The sequence below is a fragment of the Ambystoma mexicanum genome, chromosome 2q (assembly GCF_040938575.1).
Source record: "Ambystoma mexicanum isolate Mex_15411 chromosome 2q, UKY_AmexF1_1, whole genome shotgun sequence".
NCBI lineage: Eukaryota > Metazoa > Chordata > Amphibia > Caudata > Ambystomatidae > Ambystoma > Ambystoma mexicanum.
In genome coordinates, this window is record NC_090924.1 from 1,164,313,688 (window position 1) to 1,164,333,767 (window position 20,080).

At 43.0% G+C, this 20,080-nt stretch overlaps 1 protein-coding gene across 2 annotated transcripts in view; it reads left to right on the forward strand.

The window, feature by feature from the left end:
- Positions 1–20,080, forward strand: part of SLC25A13 (solute carrier family 25 member 13) — a 1,524,563-nt gene that overhangs the window by 1,323,513 nt on the left and 180,970 nt on the right. For both annotated transcript variants that reach the window (XM_069648547.1, XM_069648546.1), the window contains exon 14: positions 15,538–15,678. In XM_069648547.1, coding sequence (XP_069504648.1) covers positions 15,538–15,678 — 141 coding nt within the window. The remainder of the gene's footprint in view (positions 1–15,537; positions 15,679–20,080) is intronic.

The window sequence follows — 20,080 nt, forward strand, 5'->3', positions numbered from 1 at the left end:
TTTCAATTGTGTTAGGTTAAGATGACATGCCATGAACAGTGTATTACTACCCAGTAATTACGGGCAAACAAAAGGTTTCGGATGAAAGCTCTGTAATGCTATTTTTATTAGTCACATGAATAAAATTGTTATTGTATGAAAAGCAACCTGGGTGTTCTCTGATACACAGATTACCCACAGGGATCTGTATAAAGTGTGTTGAATCCATACCCAGCCAGAGCCATACAGGTGGGGTAGCCTCAGTCCCTGTTACTATTATATTCTGAGATGACTTCAAGCCAACATTAGGTTAGAAACCATGCTTACTTCATCAGTCAGGAGCACTTTCGTTTGTTTTAGAATTCTCTGTACTTCAGTAGCAGCTTCTGCTGATAATTTGCAGTATTCAAATTTGTTTTGGTGCTCTACAGGGAGGAGCAGTAGTCAGTGTAAAGTTACACCTCCTATGTTGTAGGCAGCTAAACCTGTGGGGGCTGCTACTACAGCCGAAAGGTTATTGTTTAAGTTTTGTCGAAATGTGCTGATTGTTTTAATTAAGAATGTTTTACCCGTACCAGCTTCACCACATACATACAGGAGCAGAGGCTTATCATTTTTACAGCTAGATGTTTTACTTTCATGTTTAAAACCATGTTTAATTTCTTGAGTGCCTTCTAGATAAATGGCGAGTTATTCATCATTTAGCTGTGATTCAAGCACTGACAAGGCTGCCTCAGATTGTTTATATTGATACATGGTATTTTCTACTTCAGTCATGGCTATTTCTGCTTCATTTAGAATGGGTGGGTCTCCAAGTGGTACTTGTGTAAGGGAAAGTCGACTGCCCTCAGTAGTGTCTTTGTCTAGCTGAGCTTCAATTTCTTCCTCTTGTGGGTGTTAATTGTCCAACATTTGTTTGTATTGTTTGAAATTGTCATTTGTTATACTGCTTTCATTTGCTTTGAATGCTTTGAATGCAGATTCAAATGAGTCATAGTCACCCAATAATTATTTTTTTTCTCCAAGATTTAAAAAGTTGGGAGTAGGGCCAGGTAATACAGTTCTCTATGTTGTGGAGATCTAAATTATATATTTTAATGATTAGACTGCTTTTGGTGAGTTTCAGTAGGCTTCCTTCACAAATTGAGACTGAATATTTGCCAGTTGTGTCATTTGGTGTGACATTGTTTTTGTAGGCGCAGTTTTGTGCAATGTCGTACAGACCCATGTTTTCCAAAGCAGTACTTCTGTTAGGGTAGTATGTGCCAATTAAATTGTTTCTTTAAAATGCCCTGGCTGTTGAGATCATGTGAGGCTGTTTTCTATCTCTTGGTAGGATTTTAGTACTCGTTTTCGGGATGAAGCTGTTCCAAGGTTCAGCCAGACAATACGTCCAGATTTGCCATATAAGGCTATACCTGTTAAGCGGTCTGCAGCGTTGTAGCACCTGTGTTCTCTATGGGAGAGCATTGTTATACCGAAGGGGTAACATTTTTGTGATCGTGTTTTGTCAGATGACATGTCGTCGCAGAGGTCTTTTAGCTCTGTTTTCTCAGCTTTGGTAAGATAGGCTGTGGCATATCTCGCAACTGTACTGGAATTGTCTGCAATGTATTCTCTGTCTATGTTTGCATTCCACAGGAGGGCAATGATTGCATTGTAATCATTGATGTACTTGGATGCTTCGTCCCTCTTAATGTTGAATGTATTTTTAGAGTATTTGCCTTTTAAGCTGTGTCTAACAGAAGACATCAAGCTATTTACTTGTCCTTTATTGCAAACTGGCCTAAAGAAGACAAGGCAACATTTGGTGTAATATTGAGCCTTTTGTTTTTATATCTACGTTGGCAGTATTTCCCACACTTATGTTTTTGTAAGCGTAAGACTTGTTTATGCAGGTAATTATCTATCTGTGGTTTCTGAAGGGATGTCGGAGGTAATGCATTTTTATAATAAACTGTAAATCACTGGCGATAAATTCACGGCCAAATGTAGGAGCATATTTTATCCACACAAGCATGTGGATGTATGGTGCTCCTCTGGATTGATATTCTTTTCTCCAAAGGAAGTGTTGCACTTCTCCGAGCGGAGGGGTAGTTTTATTGTGGATAAAATTCAGCATGGCAATGAAGCGATGGTGAAAGTACCTTGATAAATTGACAGAGTTCTCTTGGTGTTTTTATATCCATTCCGTCTTTATTTTGGTTTGCAGTGCTTAAGAAGTTGTTCAAGTCATCCCATGTATACTCTGCACAACTTAAAGTAACAAACCATGTGGGTGGGCCTAGGTTCCTTAGCATGCAACGTAGATCAGTGTGACGTCGGAAACAGTATTCATTTGTACCACGCATGTTTGCCAAGAGATTTGTGATACTTGACTGCAAAACTTCATCTTTGTCTTTTATTTTTTTAACCAGTTGGGTAGCGGATATATTTAAAAAGTTAGAGCCTGTGTTTAATGTGTGTACAACTCCATGACCTACAGTTGCTAGTTCACTTTGGAAGAGGAGGTTGAAAATGTATTCGACATTTTGTCTGAATCTGGGGTCTTCAGAATAAATTCTTAAAGAGCAATATTCTGATGCACTAATTTGTGTGGACCTTTTATCATATCTTCCTGTCATGACCCTGGCCCCTGGCCCTCACTGGCAAGTCAGCCTTCCAGTTAGGGCCAGGTCAAATTCCTTAAAACCCTTAAAACCTCATCCAAGACTCTCTTGGAGTCAGTGCTGGCGCCTTTGGCGCCAGGCTCATAACCATCATGAAGACCAGCATTAGAATGGGAGTATTTACTTGAGACTATTTAACTTGGGGGAGGGGGGGTTCAGCCAACATGGAGGCACACACATAGCTCAGTTACAAGGAACTGAGCTATGCGGTCTAGTCTTTTGAGTGTGGCAGGCCTGGGACTACTTGACCTGGACTACTTTGGGTGTGGCAGGCCTGGGACTGTTTTACCTGGACTGCTTTACCTGAGACTATTTGAACCACACCCAAACAGCAGAACATGCTTCGCGTTATTCTGCTGTGGGCAGCGTAACGCTCACTGTGTCCAGTTCTTTGATGCCAGCTTACCTGAAACCAAGGACCTGCAGAGAGAGAAAGAACACTACGAAACTTACCTGGAACAGTATCCTGTCTTCAATCCATCGCTGACTTCAGTTCCACTCACCTGAAAGTATGAACTCCATCATCCGACACCGCATGCATCCTGGAATACCATAACCGGAAAGAGGAGAAAGAAAGACAGCATTAGAAAGCGTTTACTCGCGTTTCTTCCCGAATGAAGAAAGCCACACAATTCTTACCTGGGTAGTTATCGCCTGGTCAGAATCATTGCTGGAACATTACGGCACTCAGCGAGGAACATCACAACCTGCAAGGAGAGAAAAGACACAGGTTAGCAATATAAAAGGGGAAACAGCACCGCGCATTACTCACCGGACAGCATCGCGCACACCGCACTTTCACCTACCGGCCCATGCTCATCTTCAAACTGCATGACAACAACAAAATACCTTTCCATACCTAAAAGGAAAGAATCAAGACTTTGTTATTTGAACTAAGAGAAACATAAGAACTGCATATAAAGACTGTAAAGCAGCAAACCTACGGAGTCGCAGCAGGCCTGGATTCCCACAGGGGGGCTTGCACCAGTGAAGTAACTTGGCCGCTGCTCGCCCCCCACATCTACGAACTCCTGCCACGAGGAGCAGCACGGAAAATCCACCTTTTACAATATTAAGGTGAGGAGAAGGCCCAAGGGGGAGGAAGGAGTTGAGGCCAAGGGAGGTGGGAAAACATAACGACATTCTGGTATTGAATCCAGCTCTCCTATATTGCAGACCCATCTTTAACCAGAGGCCTTACCAGGGGACCGGAAGAGGGTTCCAGAGTGCAAATCATCGAACCAGGGCTGGGTGGCATCCCCGTGGATACCAGGTGAGCGTAGCACTTCCTCCTTCTCCACTGGGAAAGAGTAGAGGAAAAGATTGTGCTTCTACACTTTTTTCCCATATACTCATTGGGGATCCTTTTGCTTGATGCATTTGATATGTTTCTAATGTATTGTCAATGGTGTCTTTGGAGTGTAGTGGACAAATTGTATACTGGTCTAAAATGCTCGCTGCAGTAACAGGATCTACACATTCAAATTGGCCAGTTGCTGGTGAGTCTTGAATAATTTGGGTGGTTTCTCTTAATTTTTCCTGTTTATATCTTTGTACTAGTCAATGTTTTCTTGTAGATTTTGTAGGGCTTGTCTAACTTTGTGTTCTAGTTGCCAAATTAGTTTGTCTTTTGTTCGCACACCATTAACTAGTATAATCAAAGATTGATCTATTGGTCGTTGTAGTCCTAGAGTTTTACATTTGCTTTTAGAACTAATGGCAAATATACTACTTTGCCACAGATGCCCTTAAGTAACTCGAATGGAAGAAAAAATGTGGCTGATTTCAGTTGAAAGTGTATTACAGCTTGAAATGGGTGCACTGTTTGTATTATAATGCTCTCGTACAAGTTAAGTTGTTGGAGAGCTTTCGGAAGTGGAAATATTAGTTATTAGTGATAGCACGTGATGGCATTTGGTTATTGTCAAGCTTTGTGTTGCAGTATGTGCAAACTGGTGAGGGGTCAGTTATTTTGTATTTAGTTTCTGCTGTTACACATAAAGCTAATTGAACAATTGGAATTCTTCATAGTCTTCTATTTTGTAGACTAAATTTACTATTTTTATGCTTTTTATAAAACATTCTGCTAGAACAGACACATATTTAGACTGGTATTTCAGCAGATGTATTTTTTAAACTTAGCTATTTCTTTCTTGTATGTCTTTATTAAGACGTTGGTGTTTGAGGTTTTCAGTAATGTTTTCCTGAAGGTGTAGAATTTCCGAAGTCAATTTCAGTTTCAAAGTATTTACGTTGGAAGTGCTCCTTTTCTTGAACCAGTTCTCTGGCTTTGCCATGTAGGAGAATGTTATTTAAATTTTGCAGTTGTAGAGCAGGACTTTTTGCATTGTGTAGTCGATGCACAAGATGGTGGAAAGTGCTTTTGCAAGCGGATCCTAAAATGCAGGCTAATGAATGTCCTTGCACACTAGTGTGGACAAGACCACTGGACAGGATCTATGGTTTGTAAACTTTTCATTTTACTTTTGTTTTTTAGTTTCACATAGTGATTAAGGAATTGCTGTAAAGATTTAAAGGATTGTTGGCTTACATTACACATTGAGCTGCATGTCCACTTGTACACTGGATGGTTGTTTGGGTGAAAGGGGTATTTGCTTCAAAGGTTGTTGGGGATGTTTTGTCTATAGGGGTTTCTTTTGCCATAATGGTGTGTTCCACCATGTCATACCGTCGACCATTATTGTCTATGGCAGTTGTTTTTTGTTGTTTTTATTTATAAGCTTCTTCACTGAAATATGGTTCTGTGCTGCTTGTGTGAATCAATTCACCATTGCAGAAGTTTGAAAGTTTTGTACATTGACACTGTGCATGCTTAGAAGTAGTTTTTGTAATTTATTAATTTAGTTAGTGGTTTCATTCTGTTTAAAATTAATACAACATTTTTCTCTTTAGAAGAAAAGCGCGGTCCATTAGAGCTTGCAGGATTAGTCTCCTGCAGTAGTTTTTAAGGGTAGATGGTGACTTTTCAGCTGTTTTTATAAGATTGTGAAGACCTTTACGGTTGAACATTTGCTGTAACATAACTTTTTTGGATTGCTTTACCGTGACTACGTGAACACTGGTAGATAGAGGGTTAGGTTTGTTAATAGATCTGCTTTTCTTTGTACATTTGTTTTTACTTTTAGTTTTTGCAAGAGAATCATTATCTTTTTTAGTTGTCTGGTTTAGGTTTGTTGAACGCAAGGAACTTGAGAAGAAAGAACTTGTGTGTGTTTTTGAACTTTTGGGAAAGGCCAGACAAGGGCCAGCTGCCGAGTGGTCAGGTGCCGCAGGAGTGCTCATTGGAAGGACTCTCGCTGGCCCCCTTTTTTGTGTTGAAACTTAAAGTACCAGAAGGCCCTTGGAAAGGGTGGCGTACGGTGTCAGAGTGGTCCTACAAGGTTCACGTCAAATCCCTTGTACAATCGATGATCTCTGACCTATTGCCGAGAGAAAGCTAGGGGAAGGGAACCGCGCTTTCTGATAATATTGTGAACTGTGGAATGAGGCAAATGTGAACCCGACGGAGGGATGCCGAAAGAAAGCTAGGAGAAGGGAACCCACGCTTTCTGATGAAAATGAACAAATCATGAAATGTGATAGATATTCATGAACTGTGTTAAAGATGGCTATGTGAACCTGAAGGAGGGATGCTAAGGGGAAAGCTACTGAGAGTGAATCCCGCATTGAGATAAAGCAAAGTGAACTGTATATAACATGAACCCGGCTGAGGGATGCCTACGATTTGGGGTGAAGAGTATTATACCTGTGAACATTTTGTCGACAAGAGGGAAACTGGCTGAAGGTTGTCCACAGTAATGTTTGTTTAAAAAGTCATAAAGGCTCTTGAATGGGCCGTAGTGAACCCGACGGAGGGAGGCCCACTTTGCGAGGAGAATCCGAGCCCGGCGGAGGGAAATCCTATGGGCGAAGAGCAATTGCCCAAGGTGCAAGATCACTGAAATAACTTTTGTTTGTTTGTTGTTTTGATCCAGCAGGCCTTCTAAAGCAAGAGACTTTGTAGAAAAGAGACTTGGCCCTTGAAGGTTCTGGTATCATTGAATGGACTTGTGAGCCTCATGCTGCAGAGGCCCGGGGGTGTGCTGTGCTCAGGCGTTGTGCCTTGTTCCATGTTTAAAACGTGGGGAAGGGAGACCCAGCCTTACCATCCTGACTTATCATTTTGAGAACACTTCTTTCTTTTCTGGTGAAAATTATCCCACGCTCTTTTTGTAACTTAGTGATAACGATCGGCAATAGTTATTATTTTTCTTTTTTAATATAGGCCCTTTTTATTTGGCAAGACGCTACTAGGACGTCCTTAATATTTGATGGTTGTAGCTTGCTCCCATTTTAGCTTTAGGTTTACATTAGGTGTTTTTCTCGCCAGTGCATACAGTTTAATAAACACCCTTGAACTGTGATCACTAGTGTCTGTCGTTACTGTTGCCACCATGAGTTCCTTACAATAGCCAGATTGAGAATGAGGAAAAATAATGGGTGGGTCGCTTCAGATGGACCGTCCGCAGACAGTCATGCTGTCTGCGGACTACCGAGTTGAAAATAGACGTAGGAAAGTTGTAAAATGTTGCCAGATCAACCATGAATGGCTTTGTGAGCTGTGGAAGGGTAACGTTTCTGCTTGAAACACCCTAGATTGGCTGGAAAAGCACTTTTAAACTATCCACGGACACAGTTTGCCGACAGCCCTGTCACGCTGCATGGTCACATGATGTCGTCCGCAGACACTTATCAGGCAGGAATCGCCGTGCACCTGCGCTAGGTTTCCAAAGAACGGTTGCAGTGTCAACGGACTATTTAAAACTGTGTCATGCGCAACCGGACATTGTGCCTGTCTGCGGGCACCTTCATTTTGAGTCCGGACACCCTGGACAATCGTAGTTTCTGCAGACTCATAATGGTAGTTTTAAAAACAAGTAGGAAATATCATACAACAATAAACAAAACATTTATACTACAAAACATATATTTATTCAAGAAAGAGATGGGGTATCGAAATGGGAAACATAAATGGGAGGATTAGGAATTTGTCTACAATAATCATGAGGGGAGGAAGGGAGTGAGGTTTCATCAGAGCGTCTTTGATTAAAATGTTCAGAATTTGATGGGGATGATTTCTGGGGACATAGGAGACAGGTGCAAGGACAGTGACAGGGAACATTTTTAACGACATGATTTTTGACATACTGTAAAGGTTCCTTAAAACCATTCCTCCATACAGTTCATGGTTTGATTTACAGTTGGGGATAGGACTTCTGTTTCTTGGGATTGTGTATAATTAAACTGGGGCGTGGTTTCTTCATTAAAAATAGAAATTATTATTTTAGGACGGTGTGTACAAAATACTTTGTTTACATTAAAATATGTATTGTATACCATTGGAGATGTTATCGTCGCTCATTTCTTCTTTTGGGAAGTTCTCTAACTACTTGTGTGCTTGCCATTTCTGTGAGAAATAAAAGTGCTTCTGTCTCATCACCACGGCACCACCAATACAAATACTGTGGAGCGACCATCTCATCATCCCATTCGTGATTACTCTGCCTACTCAAGTCTGCATCCAACCCCCGAAACTCACAACCACCACAAGGAGAAACTGGAAACAAGTCAAAGAAAGCAACCTATTCGAACAACTGGAATTAACCAAACCCTCAACTACAGAACTAGAGCTAGCTGACCTAGACGGGAAAGTGGAGATACTACGCAAATAGACTGCAGATACAATAGACAAGATCGCCCCAGAAAAACCATTCACCCCATCAAAAAAAAGAGCAATGGCTAAATGGTTCGCCCCACTACTAAGCACCATGAAAAAGGAAAACAAAAAGATGGAACAGGAACAGAGGAAAGAGTACAACCCAAAAACAAAAACACTGTTCCAGAAACAAATCTGCGCATACAAGAAGGAAATTCAAAAGGCGAAGAGAAGACATTACGATGACAGAATCACCAATGCCGCCAACACACAAAAAGAATTGTTTAGCATCATTAAAGAAATGAGAAACCCACCAGGCTGCGATAACACCCCAAACCCCTCAGAAAAACTATGCAACGACCTGGCAGACCACTTAAAAAAAAATCAATGACATTCGACAAACCATACAAAAGAGACCAACCAACCACAACATAGAACCTAATGAACCTAACACGGAACCACAGCACAAATTCCAAAGCTTTCCTGAAATATCAGCAGAGGCATTCTCAATGCTGGTAAAACGAAACAAGAAAGCTGGATCACCCATGGACCCATGTCCCCCAGACATCTACAAATCAATCCTCATGCAAGGAACGCCAGCAGAACACTACAGAAACCTTCTAAATCTATCACTAACAGGGACTGTACCGAGGATCTTCAAATCAGCATATATCAAGCCACTCTTAAAAAACACAAGTGGCAACGTAGAAGACTTCTCCAACTACAGGCCGATCTCTAACATCCCCTACCCGGCAAGACTTCTAGAAACCTACGTATATAAACTAACCCAAGAACACACAGAAAAACACCACCTGCTAGACCAAGGCCAAGTCGGTTTCAGACCAGCAAGAGGAATGGAAACAACACTATCCATCTGGGACGACCTCAAAAATAACGCAGACTCAAACACTACCTCAGCCCTTATTCTGCTCGACCTCTCCGCAGCCTTTGACACAGTGAGCCACGACACCCTAACCCAAAGACTAGAAGACATAGGCATAACAGATACAGCCCTACTTCGGACCAAATCATTCCTAGCAGAAAGAACAGAAACCGTATGGATTAAACCATTCAATTCCACTCCACGAGTTAACGATTGTGGAGAGCTACAAGTATCCTCCATTATCTCCACTATATTTCAACATCTACTAGACTCCGGTCATCAGAATCTTCAAAAAATACAACATTACATGCTACAACTTTGCAGATGATGCTCAAATCATCTACAAAATCAAAGACACTGATTCCAATCATTCAGCCCTAATCGACTGCCTAAAAAAAGTCTTCATTTGGATGAATGCAAACAACCTAAAAATCAACCCAGGAAAAACAGAAATCATGATCGTATCCAAAGACCAAGAGAACGAAACCACCATCCCATGGCCTACGGAAATGGGAAACGCTCCAACACCATCGAAGGTAGTAAAAAATCTGGGAGTCCTAATGGACACACCCTAACCTTAGAACCACAAATAAATGCAACAGTGAAGAAATGTTTTTCCTCCTCCACACGGCAAGAAGAATTCTACCTTTCCTCTCCTTCACGCACAAAACACTCACTATCGTCGCCCTAATCATGTCAAGAATCGACTATGCAAACAGCCTCTACCTCGGAATATTAGAACACTACCTGAATAAACTGCAATGGATCCAAAATGCAGCAGCAAGACTACTCCTCAAACTATACAGAAGAGACCACATCTCTCCTGCCCTAAAACCACTACACTGGCTCCCAGTTAAACATCCCATCACCTTCAAAACAATGTGCATAACGCACAGGGCAATCAGTGGACAAGGAGCAGAATTCGTACAAGAGAAAATAACAATCTACAAACCAACAAGACACCTCCGATCAAGCTACGAAGTCCGCCTGGAAATCAAACCATACCTTAAGAAAAAACTTGGAGGCACCTCTTTCTACCACTTAGCCGCAAAAACTTGGAACATCATCCCAAAAGAAATCAGAAACACGGAAGATCACCTACAATTCAGGAAATCACTAAAAACCTGGCTCTTCAACACCACTGACTCAAACTGAAAACCGAAACAGAGAAAAGGATGACTAAACTGGAAAGGACATAGATAACCCCAGAAATGACAGGGAAGCTCCCACGGAACCTGGACGGTGACACCGGTTAGACAGGAACTCAGGCGACATGCACGGATATAGATTCGACTACTCCACCTGCCCCTTAGTTACCACCAGGTACCACAGTGGTGTGGAATTCCCGAGATATTGGCAATTAGCACACTGCCTTGTTGACATTGGCAATTGCACTGGCCACAGGAGTATGAAGGGAGTACAGGTGGGGCTATGAGAGAGCCTGATAGAGGTGGGGACCAGAGGAGTAAGGTACCTTGAATGTCAGAGGGACCCAGATCAGGGAAGGCGCATCGGGTGAGACTACACAAGCCCAGCGTCTGAACTCAGGATGGAGATGCCAACTAACCAACTCAACTAACAAATTTCCCATCTACATACACCTCTCTAATTCCTAACCAACACAACCAAAACCTACAGCACAACAAACCGCACAAACTTCGCTACATTGCAACAACAAAACAAAAAAGACACATAGACTCGCACAACCGTACACGATGATTACCGGCCGCAAACACCCCAGGCCCAGCCTAGGGACCCACCGGGCTGAGGCCACCAACAGCACATCACTGCTCTCTTGCACATTTCCTGCTTCCTCCCACTAACTCAACCTCCCCTCCTTTTTCATAGCCGCCAGAGTGCCAGGGGACCACTCCGGTGGTGATAGTGCGTGGTACAAATGTCCTTTAACATTAACATTATAACACATGTTTATATAATAAAAGCTAATAGAGAAATAAATACAATGCACTTACTGTTTAGTAAAAATGTGTATTTCAATAAGCACTTGGTGTTTCTCAATCTGAATGCAGAGCTGTAGTGAGGAGATTATATGAAGTGTAGTTATGGTTTGTGATTGGTGCATTCCATTGTAATGTGTGCTAAATGATAATATTTTTCAACGTGTTTCTACAAATATGTATATTTGCATGTTGTAAACATTAGTTGTGATTATACATCTGTTTGTTGGGTGATGGGTGCATCCTTTTTGGCTCTCCCCTATGATTCTGAGCCTTGTAAATGCTGCCTGACGTCCGTGCAATCTTATTGGGGGTCAAAGGAACATAATATAAAGGACTTGTAGCAGATTAAAGGTGCACTAGTAAAAACCCATGAAATTCAGTGAAAGTAACTTTGTTAAAGGGATATTATGGTTACAAGTAAAATCTCAAAATTCAGCAGTTATGGCATGCTAACCAACCAGAATTTGCCCCACCTCCGTGCATTGCTAAGACTAACACCCAGGACATTAAAGATGACATCACAAATGTCATTGATGACATCACATATCTGGCCCACTTCTTTTTGTTTACTGAAATATGTAGGACACAGGATTTTGTTCACTGATAGACAATTTTAAGCATGCCTCCAACACACAAATCATTTGTGTACTTAATGCTAAAGTCTAATGTTACTGTCATTTTTCAATGGTGTTGTTTCTTTCCTTATTACTTAAGTTTCCTTGTATGTGCCTCAGGTTTGTATGCATTGTATGTTTTGATGTGTAAGGTACCATTCATTATTTTACTATCTAAAGTTACGAAATTAAAAATATTGTACTTCTGTAGTGCATGCTGCAGCAATTACCTGTGTGTGTATGATTATGTTCCTATATTAACAGCACTCCAATATTATGTTTTGTTGAGATGAGTACATTCTTTAATACATAAAGTAGTTCATGATAGATCTCCCGATTCTAACATTATAAACACAACCCCTTTTAGAGACTTTTTATCACAATCATTTTTATGTGATGTCATCGTTGATGTCTAGCGTACCATAATTGGCGAATTTCTGAGGTTTTTGATTTTACTTGTAACCATAACGTCCCTTTAACAAAGGTTTTCGATAAATTTCATTGGGTTTTTGTTAGTGCAACTTAACCATAACGTCCCTTTAACAACGTTTTTTCAGTGGAATAAAAAAAGAAATATATATATATATATATATACACACACACACACACAAACAAAAAGGAAGGATTGCAGGGGCACTAGAGTAGCGCACCTGCCATCCTTCCTTTTTGTTTCCATATCTAAGTGGAGACTGGGGCTCCAGAGGGGCTGCACCCGGGCTACCCATGCCTGACTTTGGAGTGCCACACTGTTGATAATCACCGCCCGCCCGCCCTCCCCCAAATGCCCCCCCCCCCGCTCTCTATTAAGGGCTGACATTGAAAATTGGGGCACCACAGTTGGATCCTTGCTTGGCTCTACACTACAGATATTAGAATTCCCTGCTGCTACAGCCTGGTACTTCCCAGAGGGATACAACCCTGTACACCAGAATCCTATCAGCCCCCCTTGTTTTGAGTCATTTCCTCAGGGTGATGTGGTATTCTGTGGTTCTAATTTCTTTGGGCATGGTGTTGCAAAGGTTAGCAATTAGGCATGAGAATGCTGAATTTCCTTTTTTTGTACTGTTTTCTCCATTTGTAGGTTGTCACTTGACCTTGGGTCCCTTCTTGGCTGATATTGGCTTGGAGGAATATGGCTCCTTGTCTGTGTAAGGCTTTCTAGGTGATGCAGAGGGCTTTGAATTTGATGTGTTTTTTTTCCAGTAGCCAGTGAAGGCTTTTCAAAGCTGGAGTGATGTGGTCTCTTCTGTTGAATCTTGGTAGAATCCTGGCTGCAGTGTTTTGGAGTTTCTTGGTGAGTCTTTCCAGCATTCCTAGGTATAGGCTGTTTGGATAGTATATTCCTGTTATTATCTGGCATGTAATGGTTCTGTGAGGGAAGGAGAGGTATGGGAGCAGTCCTCTGAGTAGTCCTGGGAGATGGAAGCACTTTCTAGTGATTACGTGAACTTGCAGTTCCAGGGATAGTCTGTTGTCCATGAGTATTCCTAAGTTATTTACTACATTGGAAGTCTCCGGTTGTGTTCCCATACCAGCCGGCCTGTCCAGTTGTGGGTTGGTGGCGTTGTTTTCTGTAGGTGAGAACATTATTTCAGTTTTTGCCAGGTTAAGTTTGAGGTTGTTTGTCATCCAGGTGTAGATGTCTGGAAGGCAGTTGTTGATGCAGTTATTTTGTTCCTGGGTCGTGGTCGTTTTCACAATCAGTTGGGTGTCGTCTGCATAGTTTTAGGCGGTTAGTCCGTGGCTTCGAATGGTTTTCATCAGGGGGCACATGTAGATGTTGAAAAGCAGGGTGAGAGACCAGATCCCTGTGGAACTCCTCAGGAGATGTTTTTGGTGTTTGAGGTGAACGGGGATAAGTAGGTTATTTCTGTACGATTTTTGAGGAATGGGGTAAGCTACCTTAGTGCAGATTTTTGTATGCCACATTCCATTAGTCTTTTTATTTTTTTGTGTGGCCTATTGTGTTAAAAGACGCAGACATGTCCAATAGTATGAGGGCCGATTGGGCGCTGTTGTCTGCATTTATTCTCAGGTCGTCCCATATCGATAGGAGCCCTGATACTGTCCCTCTTTTTTGTCTTAAGCTAACTTGTGACCCGTCCAGTATTCAGTTTGTTTTCATTTATTTAAATAGGATCTTGTATACACGTTTCTCCAGGATCTTCGCTTGGTATGGCGAGTTGGATAACGGTCTGTAGTTGCCTGGACCTTGTGCACTTTCTGGTTCCTGTTTTTAACAGTGGTTTGATGTATGCTTATGTCAAGGCGGTTGATATAATTCCTGTTTTGAGTGACAAGTTCATTAGATTCCGGAAGTGTCACTGGGGTTCTGTGGCTCAGGATTTCTTTGAAGATGTCTGGGGGGCATCTGGTGGGCAGGGGACCCCTTGACATCCTGCAAGGTTGGTGTCCTTGATCAGTGTGGAGAAGATTTCTTTGGCGATTGGCTCTAGGCAGGTGAGCATTGGTTTAGTCACTGGTTCGCCCGTTGTTTGTTCATTGGTTGTGATTGTATTACCACAGGTTGTGTTGATGGTCTGTTGGATTGTTTCTACTTTTGTACTGTTGACTTGTATAGTCTGAGCTGTCTTTGGTATTTTATTTTATCCTGTCGGTTTTACTGTCCTCTCCACATTTTTTCCATTCTGCGGTTTGTTTTTTTGAGTTCTTTCAGCTCTTCTATGAACCATTTTGCGGGCAGATTCTTTTGTGTGGCTTTGAAATGTTTTGCTGGTGCCAAACAGTCTAGGGACTCAGTGATCCTTCTTGAGTGTGTTTTCCACTACATCTGGGGTTGATTTGGTTTGCTCTGTGGTGCTAGGTGGGCTTGAGTCTGGTACGGTTGATTCCAGGTCTACGTTCTTCCAGTTTCTTTTCTAGCTGATGTGGAGTATTTCCTTTCCCGCTAGTAGGCGGGTTTGTAGTTTGAAGTAGAACGGTATCAGGTAATGTTCGCTCCATACCATTGGTGCAGGTGGTTCAGATGTGCAGTCATTCTCTCTAGAAGACTGCATCCAGGGTGTGTTCGGCATTGTGGGTGGATCCATTTACTATGTGCTTGAAGTGCAGTTTTTTCAGGAGTGTGCCGCGTGAGTTCTCAGAGGTTTTGTTTTGTTTTTCAAACCAAATGTTGAAGTCTCACAGTATGACTAGGTTGTCGTGGTAGGTTGATTAAATGGCGATGGAGTCTTATGGCTTTGTCGCAAACTTCGTGCTGTAGGATGTTGGTATGTAGATCAGGGTGAAGACTATGTTGGTGTGGTCATTGAGTTTCATCTTGATGAGGCGGGATTCACGGTCTTCGGCGTCGGTTGAAGTGAGTGGTGCGGCTTGGATGTTCTCTTTGTGTATCATTGCAATTGCGCCTCCTCTTTGGTTTTCTCTGTTGACGTGTAGTAATTTAAAATTGTACGGTATAGCTTTGTTGGCGATGGCTTTGTAGTTGTCAGATAACCAAGTTTTATAAGAGAGAGCACGTCTGTGCCTTCTTAGCTTCTTGGATTTCTGTTGTGTTTGCCATGGATCTAATGTTGAGCAGGGTGCAATGTCAAAGTCAATGCCCATCTTCGATAAACTTTCTACATTTGACATACTGAATTCTCTTCCAGGCTATTCCAAACATTGGCTCATATCAGAACAAGCAGTCACACAGTGACCTAAATCATGATTTTTCTAGCACCTGTACAATAACCATTTTCATTTGTCATTCCAGGCTGGAGGATCCCAAGTAATTTTCACAAATCCATTGGAGATAGTAAAAATCCGATTGCAGGTGGCTGGTGAGATCACTACAGGCCCTCGTGTTAGTGCCTTAACTGTTCTACGCGACCTTGGCTTTTTTGGACTTTATAAGGTAAAGTTTTCATGCATGTGTGTATGCATGTGTGTCTTCAGAATGCAGGCCACTTATGTACTGATGACTCTGAAGAAAGTCTTATTCTCTGTTTGACAAGCACCTCACAACACTGAAACAATAGGACTGCTTTATTATCTGCTTCCTTGTCAAACTTTTTAGCTGCATAAGTAGGGAGATGTCATGGCTTCCGTTTACAATTTTTAAAAAAAACACCTACAGTGCATTTAAGCTGACTTTCCAGTGAGGAGACGACTTTCTGCTGAAATCGCCATTTGATGCCATTGCCTGCCTATCTCTTTGTCTACTTTATATTTGTTAGAGAAGTGTGCCCATCTCAGGCTTTCCAATTGTGACGAATCAACCTCTGGGGCACCAGTGGTCCAGGGATGAATATCGGTTTCTAAACCTTCAAGAAGCCCACACCTCTAGTACATCAGAAGGTATCCGTACAAATTGGAAACAGACACAAATTATAAACCTCCTTGTCCAATTTAAATAACGTGGAAGGAACGGCAGGCATATCTCCTTGTGGTTGTGGATCATTGGTTAGTTGCAACACAGCGAAAATACAATTATTACCCAGTGATAAAAGGGACTGTCCAGTCAAGGTTATATAAAAATATCTACTTTATTATTATTGAACAGACCGTTCGAGCACACTACAAAATACAACCCACCCTGTAAAGGAATGCACAGGACAGATAGTTTCAAGAAAGAAAAGGGATTCATTCTGGATACTGACAGGAGGCTAGTCGGTAAAGTAATTAATCGCAATAGTTCAAGGATACTTGGTGTCAGCACAAAGAGAGCAGTGGGTCTTAAAATGTCATTAGAGAATTTCGGAGAAGGACCAGTTGGACAGAACCACAATGTACTTTGTGCTTGTAAAAGATCTTTGTGCTTGAAAGTGTAGAGTCGGTTTCAGGGAGCTTTGCAGCTTCTGCGACAGCGTTCAATACAGGCGACAGCTGCGCGGGTATCAGGGGGCAAGGAGTTCGGCTAGCGAGGATGAATGGACGGCTGGATGCTGGCCTACATGGTGGCTCGGGATAAGGAATTGTTGTCTCAGTGCTGGTTGGTGGGTCTGAAGCACTGGTTGAGGCATCTCGGATGACGTTAGCGACTGCAGCGTGGCAACAGTCAGCGGTGCGGTCGGTTGCACTTCGAGGGGCTGGACTGCTCAAAAATGTCCTTTAAGGTGTACAGACGCTGGTTGATGCTTGTTGATGCACCACTCCTAGCTTCTTCACTGGGCTTGTGTCATGCTTTAAGGTGAACGGCCCAAAGCTGAGCAGAATGTTGCAGGCAACAGCCTTGTCTTTGGTTTGGTTCAGAGACTCTCTGGCACTTCCCACCTAGGAAGCTTGCTTGCAGAGCCTAGCGGGCACTCTGTGTGCTGGATGGGTACCGGTTCTGGACCTGCCGGAGAGTTTTCTGGACTCAATATCTCTCTCTGTTCCCTGATGTTTGGGGGATGGAGCTTGCTTCCCTCTTTGGAAATCTTGGCCTTCCTTCAATGGCGGAAGCTGTAGGGCAGACTGTACCTTCAGCCAGGGTCCATATTAGTTCTTGTTAGTCGTTGTAGATCAAAAGGTCTCTCTAGTTAATGGAGCTCTCTGTGATTCCTGATTAAAGCTGAAGGTCTTCCTTGAAGCTGCAACAAGACAGACTTTGTCTCTATCAATCCACACATTCGTACCTTCTGAATGGGATCTACCTGTGGGGGTGACTACTGTAAAAACATACAGGGTCATCAAGAGTTGGGCGGTAACCCTTAAATGCGTTGGTAACGCTATTACCGCCACATTTAAGGGTCCACCAAATCACAGGTGTGGCAGTATTTACCCCCAGCTCTGAGCTGGGGGCAAAATCCACCAGGAATTTGCCCATTTTTGGTGCTATTACCACGCGTTAATGCCGCTGACTGTAGCCCCGCCGAAAATTCCCCATTGGGTCCAATGGGGAATGGGGAATTCCGCCAAACCGGTGATCCAGCGCTAATAGAACCAGACTGGCTGGCGGTAGCGATATTAGCACGGGCGGTATCCGGGCGGGAATACCACCAGGATGCCGCCCAACTCGTGATGAAGCCCATAGTCCCAGACATGACCGGTCACTGCCCAGGATACTGAGAGGCGAGAGCTGGCTTCAGGTTGACACAGTGCATATGAAAAGGGTGTTTGGGTTTCCAGTCTCCTTTGCTTTATAGCCTGTGCAGCCAGGCCCCATGTGAGCCTGTTTGAAGTATACTCTATTAAGATGTTAATTATATGAATTGCTGCCACCATTCTGTAGTGCTTGCAGTGCTTACACAAAAGTACAGGGAAGATCCATGGAGCCTTTGATAGTTAATTGGGCTGTCCATGTCAGGAGGAAGGTGTTGCCCTCCCCCTTCTGAAAGACCACGTGTTAATCCTCATTGTCATATCCCAAAAAAATATGAAGGGACAGCGCCTATAGGCTTTGTTCCACCCAGAGTACACAGGCCTATGTGCATGTCGTGCAGTGAGCATTGAAAAATGTGTGCGGATTAGCCCCACACATTTCTGGAGGCTGATCTACCATCATTTAATTTCATATAAAATTTCAAAAAAGCCCAGGGGAGCGCACACCCACCCTGCCTCCTAGGGCTTGGCACTCCTTGCCTTTCAATCTGCGGCAGGAAAGTAACGTGATTCCATTTCAGAAGCGTCTGATAAACTTGTTTGAGTTTCTGCCGTTTGATAGGTTATCCCACATTTGTAAAGAGTATTGTTTGCCATTTTCATGTCTATTTGGAACGGACAGCAATATTGTCAGGAGTGATAAAGTTGTTCCCCCTGTGGGTAACTGACTCCCTGGTGCAGTTACCCACAGGGGGAACAACTTTATCACTCCTGACAATATTGCTGTCTGTTCCAAATAGACATGAAAATGGCAAACAATACTCTTTACAAATGTGGTCTAACCTATCATACAGCAGAAGGGGCAGCAGCATTGCTTCATCTCAACCACCCGGGTGGTTGGTAAAAGGAGCTAGTTGAGGGCTGTGGCTAGCTAGGCCTTCAACTGCGCCTGCGTGTCATTGGTTCTTTTGGTGGCTGGATTATCAGTCTTACCTGACATTTGGTTGTGATGTTTTGGGAGAAAAGTTGGAGGACTAGGTATTTGCATACATTTGCTGCCTCCTGGATAATGTAAAGGCTCACTCCCGATTTACACATGCATATCCATAAAATACAATGCACCCCAGTGGGTAATGAGACAAGGAGGACAGGTTGCAAGATTTAGATAAAGTTTATATAAAGTTGGCATCCAGAGAACTCTGCTGTCTCGAGAGCGCTCTGGCAAACATTACAATTACATGAACTTATGAAGGGAAAAAACATCAGTGACGTCATTACATAAGGGATTACATTAGTTCAGGATTGGAGAAAAAGCACGGTAACATATATTGCTTTAGGTGCTGCTTCCTCCGGGTTGGCTGCTCATTTGGCAGGAGGGTGAGTGTCACGAGGTCCATCTGTGTGTCCAGGCGGGGTGAGAGTTAGGTCACAGTGAGATAGGGCGGACACTAACTAAGCTAGCATGAAAAACTACCACTAGTCATACAATAAACAATGACCATTAGTATACCTTTGAATAAATCTAAAAAACCTATAAATTGCATGCATGTGATTCTACCATCTTTCATTGGGACTTTTACGGAATACAGGTCTAGAGGGCTTGTTCTCTGTGATAACCTGGGGCACTGGGTGGTTCTTAGCACATCAAAGCAAGTGGGGAGTTATAATGACATGCGTTGGTTTTAGGGCACAATATACTGAGACAGAGGTCTGGGTTTATTGGGGGCACTGTGGGGTGGGCTGCACAGCAGGGTCACACTTTTGGTACATCAAGAGAATATCTTAGGAGGGCACAGGGTTACATTAGTAGCAATTTTCCAACAGCGGGGCCATGTGGGCAGGGGCAGGTTTTTGGAGATGGATGAGCTAGAAGGCATGGTTCGGGCCGGTTCACACACAGGACAGTGATCACAGAGGAGGAGGGAGATTCCACGTTGAGTTGTTTGTTTCAGTTACCCCTGGCGCATCCGTGAGAAAGGGAGTTGTGAAGCTTTCAGACAGGGGAGAAAAGGTGGGGGCCATGAGCGCGCTGTGTGCGGCGCTGCAAAGGGGAGAGCAGCCTTTTTGTACTATCGAAAGTGAGGCCTAGTCCAAAGATGGAGTCGAGGGCACACAAAATGGAAGCCAAGTGTCTCCCGCAATCGCCCCACTTATGTTAATGTTAGCATAAGTGCATTGGAGGCGTCCCCCACTATTGCACGAGCAAGTGGTCCATAACATGCAGAATGTGCAAGGGGGGCCCAAACAACCCCTCACTCCCACACAATAATGTGGGCGCTGCAGAGACTATGGAA